This window comes from Gopherus evgoodei, unplaced genomic scaffold (assembly GCF_007399415.2).
Source record: "Gopherus evgoodei ecotype Sinaloan lineage unplaced genomic scaffold, rGopEvg1_v1.p scaffold_35_arrow_ctg1, whole genome shotgun sequence".
Lineage (NCBI taxonomy): Eukaryota > Metazoa > Chordata > Testudines > Testudinidae > Gopherus > Gopherus evgoodei.
This window is the reverse complement of record NW_022060027.1, coordinates 3,120,504-3,135,184: the sequence shown is the minus strand read 5'-3', so window position 1 is coordinate 3,135,184 and position 14,681 is coordinate 3,120,504. Positions and strand designations below refer to the sequence as shown.

The 14,681-nt window shown below is 63.8% G+C and overlaps 1 protein-coding gene across 1 annotated transcript; it reads left to right on the top strand.

Annotated features, from left to right (window-relative positions):
* The first annotated feature begins 1,464 nt into the window (after positions 1 to 1,464).
* On the top strand, positions 1,465 to 11,478 carry DBP (D-box binding PAR bZIP transcription factor). Its single transcript, XM_030544913.1, has 4 exons — positions 1,465 to 2,213; positions 7,506 to 7,835; positions 9,883 to 10,103; positions 10,313 to 11,478. The coding sequence occupies exons 1-4, from the start codon at positions 2,051 to 2,053 to the stop codon at positions 10,526 to 10,528; spliced, it is 930 nt and encodes a 309-aa protein (XP_030400773.1). The 5' UTR covers positions 1,465 to 2,050; the 3' UTR covers positions 10,529 to 11,478.
* The last annotated feature ends 3,203 nt before the right edge of the window (positions 11,479 to 14,681 follow it).

The window sequence follows — 14,681 nt, the reverse complement described above, 5'->3', positions numbered from 1 at the left end:
ACTGGGCGTGGAGATAATTTGGGGTAAGCCCTGCAGGCCCCCTTAATCTAGCCTCTGAGAGGCTGTACCCCAAGATTCCTGGAGCCCCACACAGACAGCCGCTCTCTCCAGATTGCTGCACCCCAAGACTGGGGAGAGAGATCCATTCCCCAAGAATTCCATCTAGATGGATTTGTGGGACCCCTTAACTGTCCGTTCAGGACACCCCAAATCTTCCCCTACCTCCAGGAAGAGGGAGCCCCCCAGTTGGTCCCAGATCAAAGGATGGAACCCCAAATTTCACTTGGGGATCAGACACAGGGCCTGTACCCCAAGATCTGCGAATGGGGAGAATGCTTGGAACCCTTAAACTGTACCCAGAGGCCAGTTCATGCCATTAGGGGCGCCCTGCGCTGCGGATGTAGTTGGGGGGCTCGGGGTGACAGCAGCCCTAACCCAGTCCAGGAGCTGGGCTCCCCTAAACGAGTCCCAGCCCCCACATTTGTAAATAGCCCCAGCAGAGTGGGGAGGTCCCTGGGGGGCTGCTGGACTGAGAAACCTGGAGCCTCCGGTCGGCACACAGTCACGGAGAGGATCAAAAACTCCAATTCGGTCTCTGTGCTGGGTGAGGGGTCCCTGTATACCCAGCCCCCGCGCCCCACCCCAGAGGTGCCGCAGCCCATCACAGGGCGAGGGGTCCCCGCGTCCCAGCCCGGAGGCAGCTGGGTAAATAATCCGTGCTGCGTTTTTTTCCAGCAGTGACCGTCACCCGTCTGTGTGTGTGGGGGGAGGAGGGCAGAGTAACTACTGCAAAAACCTTCATCCCTGTCTCTGCTGGAGCGCAGCGTGGCGCCCACAAAGTACCGGGGGGCGCTGTACCCCGCTCTGACGGAAATCCCTGCACCCTGCAGTCACGGCCTCGGGGAGGGCGGCTGGGAGCCAGGACTCCGGGGTTCTTTCCCTGGCTCTGGGAGCGGAGGGGGTCCAGTGGTTAGAGCGCTGGGGATCTGGGAGCCAGGACTCCTGGGTTCTCTCCCTGGCTCTGGGAGTGGAGGGGGTCCAGTGGTTAGAGCGCTGGGGATCTGGGAGCCAGGTTCTCTCCCTGGCTCTGGGCGGGGGGTCCAGTGGTTACAGCGTGGCGGGGAGGGAACGGGACTCCTGGAATCAGCAGCCGGCCCTGACGGGCCATGAGGTGCTAGCGAGTGACCTGTAGCAGGTGGGCGGGGTCCTGCCCCACACACTCTAGTACCCCCCAGCGAGGGCAGAATCCTGGCGCGGCCCCTTTAAGAACTCAGCCGACCGCTCTGCCTTCCCCCCTCCCGCCGACACGTGCCGCCCCATGTGCTGCCAGCCCCCCAGGCCTCTCCCCCTGCCGCCTCCCCGATTGGTTAAAAGTGGGTCAGGCTCCTCCCACCCTCCGGTTTCCTATTGGCCAAAACTAGGTCAGCGCTCCCCTCCCCCCGCCCATCGCCTCCCCCCCCATGGCCCGGACACATGACCGGCCCGAGCGCACGAGTCCGGGCCTTGGCAAACATTCCCAGGCCGCCGATTGGCTCGGCCCGAGGCAGCTGGGGTGAGGGCCCCGCCCACCTCTTCAAGCCCCGCCCCCTTTTTCCCAAAGCGGGGAGTCTGGCAAAAAAAAGCGATTAAACAAAATCCATCCAGCCGCCACCGACAGCTGCGAGGCGCTGGTGGAGCCGGGGCCGCTGAGCCGAGATCGGGGGGAGCGCGAACTTCCCTGCAACGCTGCACCCCCAAAACCTTGGGGTGCCCCCACCAGGATACCCGGGGTGCTGGGGGGAGGAAGGACTCTCTGGCCCCCGCCTTGCGGACCCCCCCCGGGCCGCTGGCAGGCGTGAGAAGTTGTTTTTGCTGCGGCAGAGAAGTGGGTACCGGGGCTGTGCCAGGCTAAGGGGGGAACCGGCTGTTTTGGGGTGCGGGGTCCCCACAGCAGAGATCCACCGCAGCTCGTCGCCGGACCAGATCCTTTCTCCCAGGGATCCACCCGGAAGCTCTCCTGGCCCTTGGGATCCCCAGCTCCTGTGGGCTCAGCGGGGATCCCCGACGGGCCATGGCCAGGCCAGCAGCCCAGCTGGGCGCCACGGAGCGGCTCCCGAACCCTTTGCTCTCCTCCGCGCCGTTGGGGGTGCCCGGGGCCGGCATGGTCAGCCTGAAGAGCCTCCTGCAGGGGCCCATCAAGAGCCCGGAACGCAGGCCCAAGGACCTGACCACCTGTAAGTGCCCTGGCGGCCGTGCGTCTGTCGGTCCTGAGCGGGTCTGTCAGGCTGGTGATCGCCATCCCAACGCCACCAGCCAGCCAGCCCCATGCGCACCCCTTCCCTGTAGGAATCCCACCATTCCTCCATTGGAAGCCCTCCATCCATCCATCCATCCATTCCTACAGGAACCCTGCCATCCATCCATCTGTCCATCACCATAGGAACCCTGTCATCCATTAATTCCCATGGGAACCCCGCCATCTATCCATCCATCCCCATAGGAACCCCATCATCCATCCATCCATCCACCCCCCATAGGAACCCCACCATCCATCCATTGGTCCATCCCCATAGGAACCCTGCCATCCGTCCATCCCCATGGGAACCCCGCTGTCCATCCCCCCCATGGGAACCCCACCATCCATCCATCCATCCCCATGGGAACCCTGCCATCCATCCATCCATCCATCCATCTCTGTGGTAACCCTGCCATCCATCTATCTGTTCAACCATTTGTCCATCCCTATAGGAACTCTACCAGTCACCCACCTACCATAGGATCCCCACCATCCATCCGCCTGCTTGTCCATCCATCGATCCTCATAGGAACCCCCCATCCATCCATTCGACTGTCATCCGTCCATCCGTCCGACCATCCATCCATCCATCCCCAAAGGAACCCCGCATCCATCCATCCCCATACAAACCTTGTCATCTCTCCATCCATGAACTCCACCGTCCATCCATTCCCCTACTCTCCTCTATCTAATCCACCCCTTGGCAGTCTCTCTCCCTCCTGCCCTCCCTGCCCGATGTGACGAACCGTGACACCCGCAAACTGCCCAGCGCGCTCATATTGCTATGGAAATACACCCCGGAAAGGGCCCTCGGTCCCCCTCGGCAGACTCCCCAGCGCGGCTTTCAGCCCTTGTCTGTCTGTCCAGTGGTGCCCTTGTGCCAGGCTGTGCCCATCCTCTCCCCCAGTCAGCTGTCATCTGGAGCAGGATATGCACTCTGGGCTGGAGAGGGGCAGCCGAGAGGGAGGGAAAGGTGGGGGGAAATTGTACTGGGATCCAAGCTCAGGGGGCCCCCCAAAGATCTGTGTAAATACAGTGAAATGGGAGGGGTCCCAGCGAATGCAAGGTGCCCAGACCCCAAATTCCTCTGGGCCGGCCTGGCCACGGGGACCCCCCTGGGCAGCAGCCCTGGCTGCACCTGGGCCCAGGCATGTTGACTCCTGGGCCACCAGGAGCACTAACTTGTGTGGGGAGAGAAACAGAGGCAGTGTGTGTGTGTTTGTGCGGTTTTGTGTACAAGACAGAAGTGGAGCGAGTGTGTGTGTGTATTAATGTGTGTTTGTGACAGAGAGCGTGCATATTTGTGAGCGAGAGACGGACAGAGGCAGAGTGTGGGTGTATCAGTGTGTGTCTGTGTGTGAGAGAGATGGACAGACAGAAGCTGTGTGTGTATTAATGTTTGGCTGTGAGAGAGACTAGCAGAATGTGTGTGTGAGACAGACAGAGGCAGTGTATATGTATTGGTGTGTGTTTGTGTGTGAAAGAGAGGGACAGACAAGCTGTGTGTGTATGTGTATTAATGTGTGGTTGTGAGAGAGACAAGCAGAGTGCGTGTGTGTGAGACAGACAGAGGCAGAGTGTATGTATTGGTGTGTGTTTGTATATGAAAGAGACGGACTGACAAGCCGTGTGTGTATGTGTGTGTGTATTAATGTGTGGCTGTGAGAGAGACCAGCAGTGTGTGTGTGAGAGAGAGAGACAGAGGCAGTGTGTGTATGTGTATTGGTGTGGTTTTGTGAGAGAGACGGACGGACAGAAGCCGAGTGTGTGTGTGTATTTGTGCTGGACAGGCCCGGTGTATTTGTATTAGAGCCCCAGACAGAGGCAGAGCGTGTGTGTGTGTCCGCGCTTGTACTGGTGTGTGTGTGTGGGGGGGGGGGGTTTGCAGGAATGGCCCTGGTCTTGCACTGGCCTGTCTGCTCCCACTGGGAAGTTTAGAAAAGTCCCGAGGCACTGGGGGAGGTCTGGGGGGCAGGGTCTGTGCAGGTTTCCTTCCTAATTGCGTGACACACGCACACACACACACACACACAGAGCTCTAAATCCCACAGCCAGCACACAGCCGGGACACGGGATGTGACAGGAGGCAGAGAAACGTGCGCCGAGGGTTGTTTTTTATTAGAGGTGGTTGTTGTTGTTGTTTTTTTTTTGCCTAAGGAAATGTTGGTAAAAAGCTGCCAAGCCCCTGAGCCCGTGTGGACCCAGGGCAGGGGGTGGGTTGTGTTTTGACAGATGAGCGACTCCCGCATCGGGCCTCCGGGGTCAAGTCGGGGCAGCCTCTGATGCCCTGCTACAGCAGGATCTCTCTAGCCACGGGGTAGCCCCCTCCCATCCCATCCCAAATTCCCACCCCTGTGGCACATGCTCCCTGAAGAAGGCCCCGGGTTGCTGCTGGTCAGGAGTGAGGGGCACCAGCAGAGCTGTGGGGGGGGTGGGGGAGCCCAGGGCTGGGCTAGCAGGGGCTGCGAGTTGGGAGTGAGGGGCACCAGCAAGCTTGGGCAGGGAAGCGCCCCTCCATCTCCCCAGGAGAAGCAGCCCCTTGGGCAGTGACTCAGCCCTGCTCTCGGGGCGCTGCCCCGCTGGGCACGGGAGAAACCCAGCACAGGGCGTGACCCAGGGCTGTCACCTGGCTCCCTCCACCCGTGGGCCGGGGAGTCAGGCCCCAGGAATGGGGCGTCGCCTGGGCATCCCGCCTGCTGCAGCCCCGTGCCAGCCTGCGGGGCAGGAGGAGGGGCAGCCTGGAGTCTAGGCTGGGCGGAGCTGGGAGATGTGGGGTGCCCACCCGGCCCATAACCCCTAGTCAGCCCTGCTACCATGGAGTGTCCCAGCATCCTTTGCTCCATTCGGGGCTTGTTTCTTCCCAGAACCCTTTGCACTGCTCCCCACGTTTCTTGGGGCATCCCAGAATGCTTTGTGCCCTGATTCCCTTCCCATCTTGACACCAGGCCTGGGGGGAGGGGTTGCTTTCGAGCCCGGAGACTAAAGCCAGACACATCGAACCCCAGGAGTTTTTGGGGGACAAGGGAGTCAGGGATCACAGCGGGATTTGTGGTGCAGGCAGCTGACAATGAGAAACCAGGAATCCTGGGTTCTTTCCCCAGCTCTGGGAGGGGAGTGGGGGCCAGTGGTTAGAGCAGGGTGGGGGGAGGGGAGAGGCTGGGAGCCAGGATTCCTGGGTTCTCGCCTCTGGAAGGGGAGTGGGGTCTAGTGGTGGTGGTGTGGGGGGAAGAGCTTCGATCCGGGACTCCTGGGTTCTCTCCCTGGGTGGCTTTGCAGATGCTGGTGCAGCAGTGCTCTGGGTGGGAGGCAGATTGGAAAGCTGAAGCAGGGTGCTCCCCTCCCTTGGGTGCGGACCGATTCCCCCCGCCGGGCTGGAACCCCTGCACAAGGGGGGTGTTAGAGCCTGAGCCGCGCATGCTGCAGTGAGCAGCCAAGCCGGGGTTGCCCGAGGTGAGCCAGGCCTCACGTGTGCAGGGAGCGGGAGGGCGGCACGTGCATGGAGCCAGCCCGGCTGCGGCTGAGGCTGGGGAGCAGCTGAGGCCCAGGGACGGGGCAGTGTCTAGCTGGTGCCATGCAGGCCCTGACTGTCCATCCACACCCCCCCCCCCCGCATCTGTCCATCCATCCCCACATCCCCCCTCTGTCTAGCCCAGTCTCACTCATCCGTCTCTCTCGGCACCATTCTCTCTCGCTCCTTAAGTTCAATACCCCTCCCCCCACAGGGTCTCCGTACTCTGGGGGGACTCCAGGGCTGCTCCCCATCGCTGCCATGCTCAGGGTGGGGGGGCCCGGCTGCGATCCGGTTACTTTCTTTTCCTGGGTGTCTGGCAAACACGCCCAGCCGGGGATTCATGCATACCTCCCCATCCCCACTTGTGCATGCAAATCCACCCACTTGTGAACTTACTGGGGCACACACTTCCACACACGTGCATGCATACCCACCCTCTTGTGCACACATTTGTGCATGCACCCTCACCCCTGTGTGCACACACTTACGCATGCACAACTACAGGGCCGCACTCACCTGCCCCTGGCCACGCCTGGCTGCTTGCTCCCGCATTCCTGGGTGCGGTGCCGCACAGGGCCTGCCGCTCACACCCCCAGCACACCCCCCTCACGTGCGCCCGCTTGTGCTGTCCCCCGTGCGAGCAGCGGAGGATCGCACTGCCAGCGCCCAACATGAGCACAGGCTGGCTGCCACTGGGAGCCAACACACGGTCGCTTGGGAACGCGCCCGCGAAATCCCACAGCTTCCACACTCCCACGGATTTGAACACCCTGTGGACTCCCACAGCAGGGCCCTGGGCAGACGCACAGCGTGCAGGGCTCATCTCTGCCAGCAGGGACACACATTCCCAGCCCCCTGCTCTAACCACTAGACCCTACTCCCCTTCCAGACCCAGGGAGAGACCCCAGGACTCCTGGCTCCCAGCCCCCATGCTCTAACCACTAGATTCCACTCCCCTCCCAGAGCCAGGGAGAGAACCAAGGAGTCCTGGCTCCCAGCCCCTCATGCTCTAACCACTAGATCCCACTTCCCTCCCAGAGCCAGGGAGAGAACCCAGGAGTCCTGGCTCCCAGCCCCTCATGCTCTAACCGCTAGACCAGGGGTAGGCAACATATGGCATGGGTGCCGAAGGCGGCATGTGAAATGATTTTCAGTGGCACTTACACTGCCCAGGTGCTGGCCACCATTCCAGGGGGCTCTGCATTTTAATTTAATTTTAAATGAAGCTTCTTAAACATTTTAAAAACCTTATTTACTTTACATACAACAATAGTTTAGTTCTATATTATGGACCTATAGAAAGAGATCTAAAAATGTTACAGTGTATGACTGGCACCACGTGAATGTTATGAACAGCACCCCTTAAATCAGAGTAAATAAATAAGGACTCGGCACACCATTTCTGAAAGGTTGCCGACCCCTGCACTAGACCCCAGTCCCCAACCAGAGCCAGGGATGGAATCCAGGCGTCCTGGCACCCAGCCCCCTCCTGCTCTAACCACTAGTCCCCACTCCCTTCCCAGAGCCAGGGGTGGAACCCAGGCGTCCTGGCACCCAGCCCCCTCCTGCTCTAACCACTAGTCCCCACTCCCTTCCCAGGGGTGGAACCCAGGCGTCCTGGCACCCAGCCCCCTCCTGCTCTAACCACTAGTCCCCACTCCCTTCCCAGAGCCAGGGATGGAACCCAGGCGTCCTGACCCCCCCTCTCTCCCACTCCAGGCCTGGCCAAGGAGAAGGAGCGGAAGATGGAGGAGGAGTTGGGGGTCGCTCGGGCGGGACAGTGCGCCTACCTGGGCTCCCTGCTGTGGGAGCGGACCCTGCCCTACAGCGAGATCGAGTACGTGGACCTGGACGAGTTCCTGCTGGAGAACGGGCTCCCCCCCAGCCCGGCCCAGCCACCCTTCTCCCCGGCCAGCCAGGCCACCAGCTCGCCCTCCAGTGGCATCGCTGTGGACCTCAGCCGCCCGGCCTCCTGCACCTCCTCGGCCTGCTCCTCGCCCGCCGAGTGCCCGGGCAGCAGCGACGGGGACCAGGGCTGCGCCACAGCAGGTAGCCAGGGCGGGGGGGAGGGGGAGGGCAGTGGGGCCAGAAGGCCCCAGTGGGGAGCAGGGCTGGGGGTGGTGGCAGGGAGCATGGGGGGGGCAGTGCCTAGGGGAGCTAGGGGGCCCAGCAGCCTGGGGGGCTGTGTTGGGGGGGTCTCTGCTGCTGAGTCACTGTCTCTCAGTCCCAGCCCCCCAGCACCAGGACACGTGGAAGGGGCAGACCCCTGGGCCCACCCCACTCACAGCCCCACAAGCCTCCCAGGCAGCGTGCACCTGGCGCCATGTCAGGGAATCGCCCCGGCGCTCCCGCAACAGGGAATCCCCCAGGCCCCCCCCCCCGTAACGGGGAATTCCCCCCACCACTCAGTTATCTCCCAATCCCCCACTCATGGGGTTCTCCCCCCTCCCCACTGGAATCTGGATGCCGCCGGCCCCTCCCACCCCCCGTGTTCTTCTCTGGGCCCCCCCCAGCTGGCTCCCCCCTCCCGCCCCCTTTCACGCTCCAGCCCACGTGCACCCGCCCGGCCCGGCCCGGCCCCTCACACGCGGGGGCGGAGGCTGCAGAACGTGACGAGGGGGGGAAGTTCGTGCGGGGACACGAGACCGCGGATTAGACACGGGATTCCCCCGCGCGGCGCTGCGCCCGCCCCCCGCCCTGAAACCTCCTCCCCCTCCCGCCCTGTTCGCTCCCTACCCCCCCCGCCCTGAAACCTCCTCCCCCCCGCCCTGCTCGCTCCCTGCCCCCCCTCCTGCAACCTGCCCCCCCGCCCCCTCCCGCCTTGAAATCTCCTCCCCCTCCCGCCCTGCTCGGTCCCTACCCCCCCGCCCTGCAACCTCCTCCCCCCCGCCCTGCTCGCTCCCTGCCTCCCCTCCTGCAACCTGCCCCCCGCCCCCTTCCGCCCTGAAATCTCCTCCCCCTCCCGCCCTGCTCGATCCCTGCCCCCCCTCCCTGCTCGCTCCCTGCCCCCCCTCCTGCAACCTTCCCTCCCCGCCCTGCTCGCTCCCTGTCCCCCTCCTGCAACCTGTCCCCCCGCCCTGCTCGCTCCCTGCCCCCTCCCCCGCGCTGCGCCGTCCTCGATCTTTGTCCCCCCTGCCCGCAACCTTCCCTCCCTCGTCCTGAAACCTCCTCCCCCCCTCGTGCAACCTTCCCCCCCAGCGCGGCGCCCTGCTCGATCCTTGCCCGCAACCTTCTCCCCCGCCCCCTCCCGCCCTGCCCCCTCGGCCTGCAGCCACCCCCCACGGGCCGCACCCTGCTCGCTCCCTGCTAGCCCCTGGCCCTGCAGCCAGCCCCCAATCCCTGCCCTCACCTTCATCCCAGACCCACACACCCTGTCCTGCACCCACTCCCTGCATCTCCCTGCCCCCCACCCACCTGGCACCCTGTCTGCTTCCCCTCCCCCATCCACCCTGCCGCCCCTGCTTCCCAGCCTGCACCCTGCCTGCAGTCTCCACCCCATGTGCACCCTACACCAGGACTCCTGGGTTCTCTTCCTGGCTCTGAGTGGGCAGCTGGGTCTAGTGGTCAGAGTGGGGGGGAGGGCTGGGAGCCAGGACTCCTGGGTTCTATTTCCTGCTTTGTGACTTTGTCCAAGTCCCTTCCCCTCGCTGTGCCTCAGTTTCCTCCCCGGGTAACTGCCCTGGCAGGTGTTTATGAGGCCCAGGGGGGTGCCTGGATCTCGCCCAGCCAGGCTGCCCCGTGCCTGGCTGATCCCTGGCAGCAGCGAGGTCCCGCTGGCTGTAAACCCACCTCTAATCCCCTCCTGGCACCACAGCTCCCCGAAGCTGGTGGTGCCCCACAGCTGCCCCATGCCTGATCCCTGCAGAGCTGCTAAGCAGGGTCACAGCAGGTCAGGGCTTGGACGAGGGACCCACCTCAGCAGGGAGCGCTGGCCCCTGGCAGTCAGTGCTGGCCCCATTACGCCAGGCTGTGGGGCGGGGGGGGGGGGGCCTAGGCAGGGGGAGCAGCTGGATGGCTCAGTGCTGCCATCTGGTGGCTTGAAGTGGGAATGCCCCTTGCTCTGACCTTTTCCTGTTCCCCCCTTCCTGCCCCCCAGGTCCGGTGACCCCTGCCTCCCGGAACACGCCCAGCCCGGTGGACCCCGAGGCGGTGGAGGTGCTGATGAACTTTGACCCTGACCCTGCAGACCTGGCACTATCCAGCATCCCGGGTCACGAGACCTTTGACCCCCGGAAGCACCGGTTCTCGGACGAGGAGCTCAAACCGCAGCCGATCATGAAAAAGGCGCGGAAAATCCAAGTGCCGGATGAGCAGAAGGTGAGTCCCAGCCCGGGGGGGCGGGTCGTGGGACAAGGGGCCTCTCCCTTCTGGGGGGCGCCAGTTCCCATCCGGCCCCAGGGCGAGGACTGGCTGGCTCAGGGTGGCGGAGTATGGGGCCTGGGGTCTGTCCCCAATAGGGGATGCCAGCTCCACTCAAGTCTCTCTCATTCCTTTTCTCTCTCTCTGCCCCATGCCCCCCCCCCCAGGATGAGAAGTACTGGAACCGGCGCTACAAGAACAACGAGGCGGCCAAGCGGTCGCGGGATGCCCGGCGGCTCAAGGAGAACCAGATCACGGTGCGGGCTGCTTTCCTGGAGAAGGAGAACGCCGTCCTGCGGCAGGAGGTGGCCAGCATCCGCCAGGAGCTCTCCCGCTACCGCACCATCCTCACCAAGTACGAATCTCAGCACGGCGCCTTGTAGGATGCCGGCCACCTGCACCGCCACGCACCCCGGCCTCCCCGCGGACGGGGGGGGCTGCTTCCCCGCAGCCAGGGGGTGCCCTCTTTCCCCCTTCCCCCGCTCCTGGACTCCCCCACTGCAGGGGCGCCTGGGCTCCAGGCGGCTCCAGCGGATGGACCAGGAGCAAGGAGAGACATTGGCTCGGAACTGGACCCTGCTCCCCCTTCCCGGGTGGAAGTGGGGAGCCAGGCTGACTCTTTCCCAGGAGCGGGCTGGAGTGTGGGGGGGGTCTGAACTGATGACGCAGCCCCCCCAAAGCAGGATTAAGTGGGGGGTTGGGTGGGTGTGCACACATACGCCCCGCCCCACCGAATGGAAGAGGTGGGTGGGAGGCACAGAGCCAATCGGTGGCAGGGTTATCTGATGGTGGGAGGGGCGGGGAGCCAGGACTTCTGGGTTCTCTCCCCCACTCCGGGAGTGGAGCGGAGCAGAGGGTCTAGTAGGTTAGAGCAGAGGGGGCTGGCAGCCAGGACTCCTGGGTTCTATCCCTGGCTCTGGGAGGGGAGCGTGGGCTAGTGGTTAGAGGAGGGGGCTTCAGACTCCCGGAGCTGAGGGTAGAACCCAGGAGTCCTGGTTCCCAACTCCCCCAGCTGGAAAAGAGACCAAGGGCTGTTACTTTACCAGCTCTTGTGCATCACCTGCTGGCAGCGAGTTGTAATAGGCACCTGTGGCTTCTATCAGTCACAGCCAGGGACTGGATGAGGGGGCTGGGGCCTGGGGGTCCTTCACCCTAGTGCCTCCCCCTCCCCCTCCCTTCTTCTTGCTTCAAACTGCTTCTCAACAGCCAGATTTCAGAGCAAGCAAGGCCAGTAACTTTGCTGGGGGGTTGGAATCCTAGGACTCCTGGGTTCTCTCCCCAGCTGTGGGAGGGGAGTGGGGTCAAGTGGTTAGTGATAGAACCCAGGAGTCCTGACGCCCAGCTCTCCACGACCCCACTCCCCACCCAGAGCCGGGGAGAGAACCCAGGAGTCCTGGCTCCCAGTCCTTCTCCTTTAACCCTTTGCACTCTGACCACTTTTGAGGCGCCGGTGTTGCTGGCACGGGGGGCGCACGGCGCGTCCCCGCTGGGACACTCCACGGGTTTGCACAGGGGCTCAGAGTGGGGGGGGGGGGGGGAGAAGAGTTCTTCTTAAGTATTATTATTATTATTCTAATGATTCGCTCTATATTTTATTAAGTGCGGCCGGGCTGTCCAGGCCCCGTGTCTCCTGCCCCCGTCCCCTCTAGCCAGCTAGGATTTTCCAGGGGTTTTCTGTCTTTTGGGGTGTTTTTACAAAGCTGGGGCCCCAGGCGCCGGCCCACCAGATCCTCGCCCGCAGGCTGCTTTCCTCAGGGAGCGGGTGAGGCAGCGGGACGGAGCCAGGCCATCGTGGGGAGAAGCCAGCGACCCGGCCCGTGGGAGATCTCTGCTTGCGCAGCAGGGCTGGACGGACGGACGGACAGATGGAGGCAGCGCTTCGAAAGCAGCGCGTGGATCTATTTTTTCAGGGGGGGGACAGACATGCCTACTGCAGCTCAGCACAAGAGACAACTTTTTGGGGGGGGGGATGACTATTCCAGAGCAGCACGGGATCTACGTGGGGGCGGGCGGCCGCAGCGATCTCAGGCCTGCGCAGGATCGGACGATGCTGTTTTATATTTTTATGGAGGAGGAGACTTATTTCATACCGAAAGAAAAATATATATATAAGAGGGGGGGTCCGAGGTCTGGCTGTCACTGCCTGGTCGAGGGGAGGGTCTTGGTGGGTTTTTTCTTTTCCGAATGCAGAAGGGCGGCCGGCCGCTTCCGCTGGCTGGTGCCAATTGTACCAGGGCAATAAAGAAGCCGAGAAAGTGACCAACAGAGATCGGTGGTGGGAATGTGTTTTGATTGGGGGCGGGAGGGTGCCCCCCTGCCAGAGGGGGTGGGGGGTGTATATCGCCTGCTGGGAGGGACTGGGCCCTGCTCTGTGGGGGAGGGTTATGATGTGTTGGGGGCAGGGGTGCCTTGGGGGAGGGTCACTCCCTGGATTTAACACCATGCCCCTGCCTCAGGATAGGGCACTAGTGGGTTTTAGTATCGCAGACCCCAATGTCGATCAGCTGCACACCAACACCCCAGCTGGCTTGGGGTGGGGGGTCGGAGCTCCCCAGTCTCACCTGGGGGCCAGCACCTGCTAGAAGGGAACGACCCCAGGGCCCCATACCCCACCCCAGAGCCAGCCAGTCCCCACCCTGGGGCTGGATCAGGGCCAGCGCCCCCTAGAGAGGAAAGACCCCAGGGCCCCATTCCCCACTCCCAAGCCAGCCAGCCAGCCAGTCCCCGCCCTGGGGCCGGATCAGGGCCAGCGCCCCCTAGAGGGGAAAGACCCCAGGGCCCCATTCCCCACCCCCCAGCCAGCCAGTCCCCGCCCTGGGGCCGGATCAGGGCCAGCGCCCCCTAGAGAGGAAAGACCCCAGGGCCCCATTCCCCACTCCCGAGCCAGCCAGTCCCCACCCTGGGGCCGGATCAGGGCCAGCGCCCCCTAGAGGGGAAAGACCTCAGGGCCCCATTCCCCACTCCCAAGCCAGCCAGCCCGTCCCCGCCCTGGGGCCGGATCAGGGCCAGCGCCCCCTAGAGAGGAAAGACCCCAGGGCTCCATTCCCCACTCCCGAGCCAGCCAGTCCCCACCCTGGGGCCGGATCAGGGCCAGCGCCCCCTAGAGAGGAAAGACCCCAGGGCCCCATTCCCCACTCCCGAGCCAGGCAGTCCCCACCCTGGGGCTGGATCAGGGCCAGCGCCCCCTAGAGAGGAAAGACCCCAGGGCCCCATTCCCCACCCCCGAGCCAGCCAGTCCCCGCCCTGGGGCCGGATCAGGGCCAGCGCCCCCTAGAGGGGAAAGACCTCAGGGCCCCATTCCCCACTCCCAAGCCAGCCAGCCCGTCCCCGCCCTGGGGCCGGATCAGGGCCAGCGCCCCCTAGAGAGGAAAGACCCCAGGGCCCCATTCCCCACTCCCGAGCCAGGCAGTCCCCACCCTGGGGCTGGATCAGGGCCAGCGCCCCCTAGAGAGGAAAGACCCCAGGGCCCCCTTCCCCACTCCCAAGCCAGCCAGTCCCCACCCTGGGGCCGGATCAGGGCCAGCGCCCCCTAGAGGGGAAAGACCCCATTCCCCAGGTGATGGGGCCCTGTTTATTTTCACTGGACATTTGTGCTGTGCTGCCCCATAGTGGTCAAACCCAGCAATGCACCTTCATTTCACTTCCAGCTTTGCAATGCACAAGGGTCCCCCCCCTTCAACTAATGGGGGGTCCAGAGCACTGGGCTCTACCCCCCGTTTTGTCTAGTGCCTCTCACTCCTGACCCACAGGACCCTGCTAGCCCAGCCCTGGGCTCCCCTGCAGCAACTCTGCGGTGCCCCTCACTCCTGACCCGCAGCCCCTGCTAGTCCAGCCCTGGACTCCCCCCAGCTCTGCTGGTGCCCCTCACGCCCGACCCACAGCCCCTGCTTGCTCAGGCCAGCAGCTGAATGAAGGGCACGGCCCAGAGGCCTCATGCTCTTGCTTTATTGCATAGGTCTAAATCACTTCGACAGGGACGAGACGTGGGAACAGCGAGGGCGGCCGCGGCACACGCAGGGTTAACACGGGGCCTGATGCCAGCGTCCCCTCCCCACCCCAGCAAGGCACCTGGGGGGCAAGGGGAGAAACTGCCTCCCACTGCATCGTGGGGAAGTCAGAGCTGCCCCTCCCAGTGCATCGCTGGACAGCAGGGGAAAGGAGTTCACAGAGCTGATGGGGGAAAAGATCAGATGCTGGGGTAGATGGGCCCGTGGGGCTGATCCAGACAGGGCAGGGGGGACACCAGGGTAGATGGGCCTGTGGGGCTGGGCTGGCCCAGGAGGGACAGGGCAGGGGGGACACCAGGGTAGATGGGCCTTGGGGCTGATCTGGCCCGGGAGGGACAGGGCGGGGGGGGGGGGTAGGACACCAGGGTAGATGGGCCCATGGGGCTGATCTGGACAGGGCAGGTGGGACACCAGGGTAGATGGGCCTTGGGGCTGATCTGGCCCGGGAGGGACAGGGCGGGGGGGAGGGTAGGACACCAGGGTAGATGGGCCCATGGGGCTGATCTGGACAGGGCAGGTGGGACACCAG

What these genes read in the sequence shown, in the direction of transcription:
- DBP (XM_030544913.1), top strand. Translation starts at nt 2,051, where the DNA reads ATGGCCAGGCCAGCAGCCCAGCTGGGCGCCACGGAGCGGCTCCCGAAC. An exon ending in CCAGGGCTGCGCCACAGCAG is followed by an intron (nt 7,836 to 9,882) that starts GTAGCCAGGGCG and finishes CCTGCCCCCCAG; the next exon opens with GTCCGGTGACCCCTGCCTCC. An exon ending in AAGTGCCGGATGAGCAGAAG is followed by an intron (nt 10,104 to 10,312) that starts GTGAGTCCCAGC and finishes CCCCCCCCCCAG; the next exon opens with GATGAGAAGTACTGGAACCG.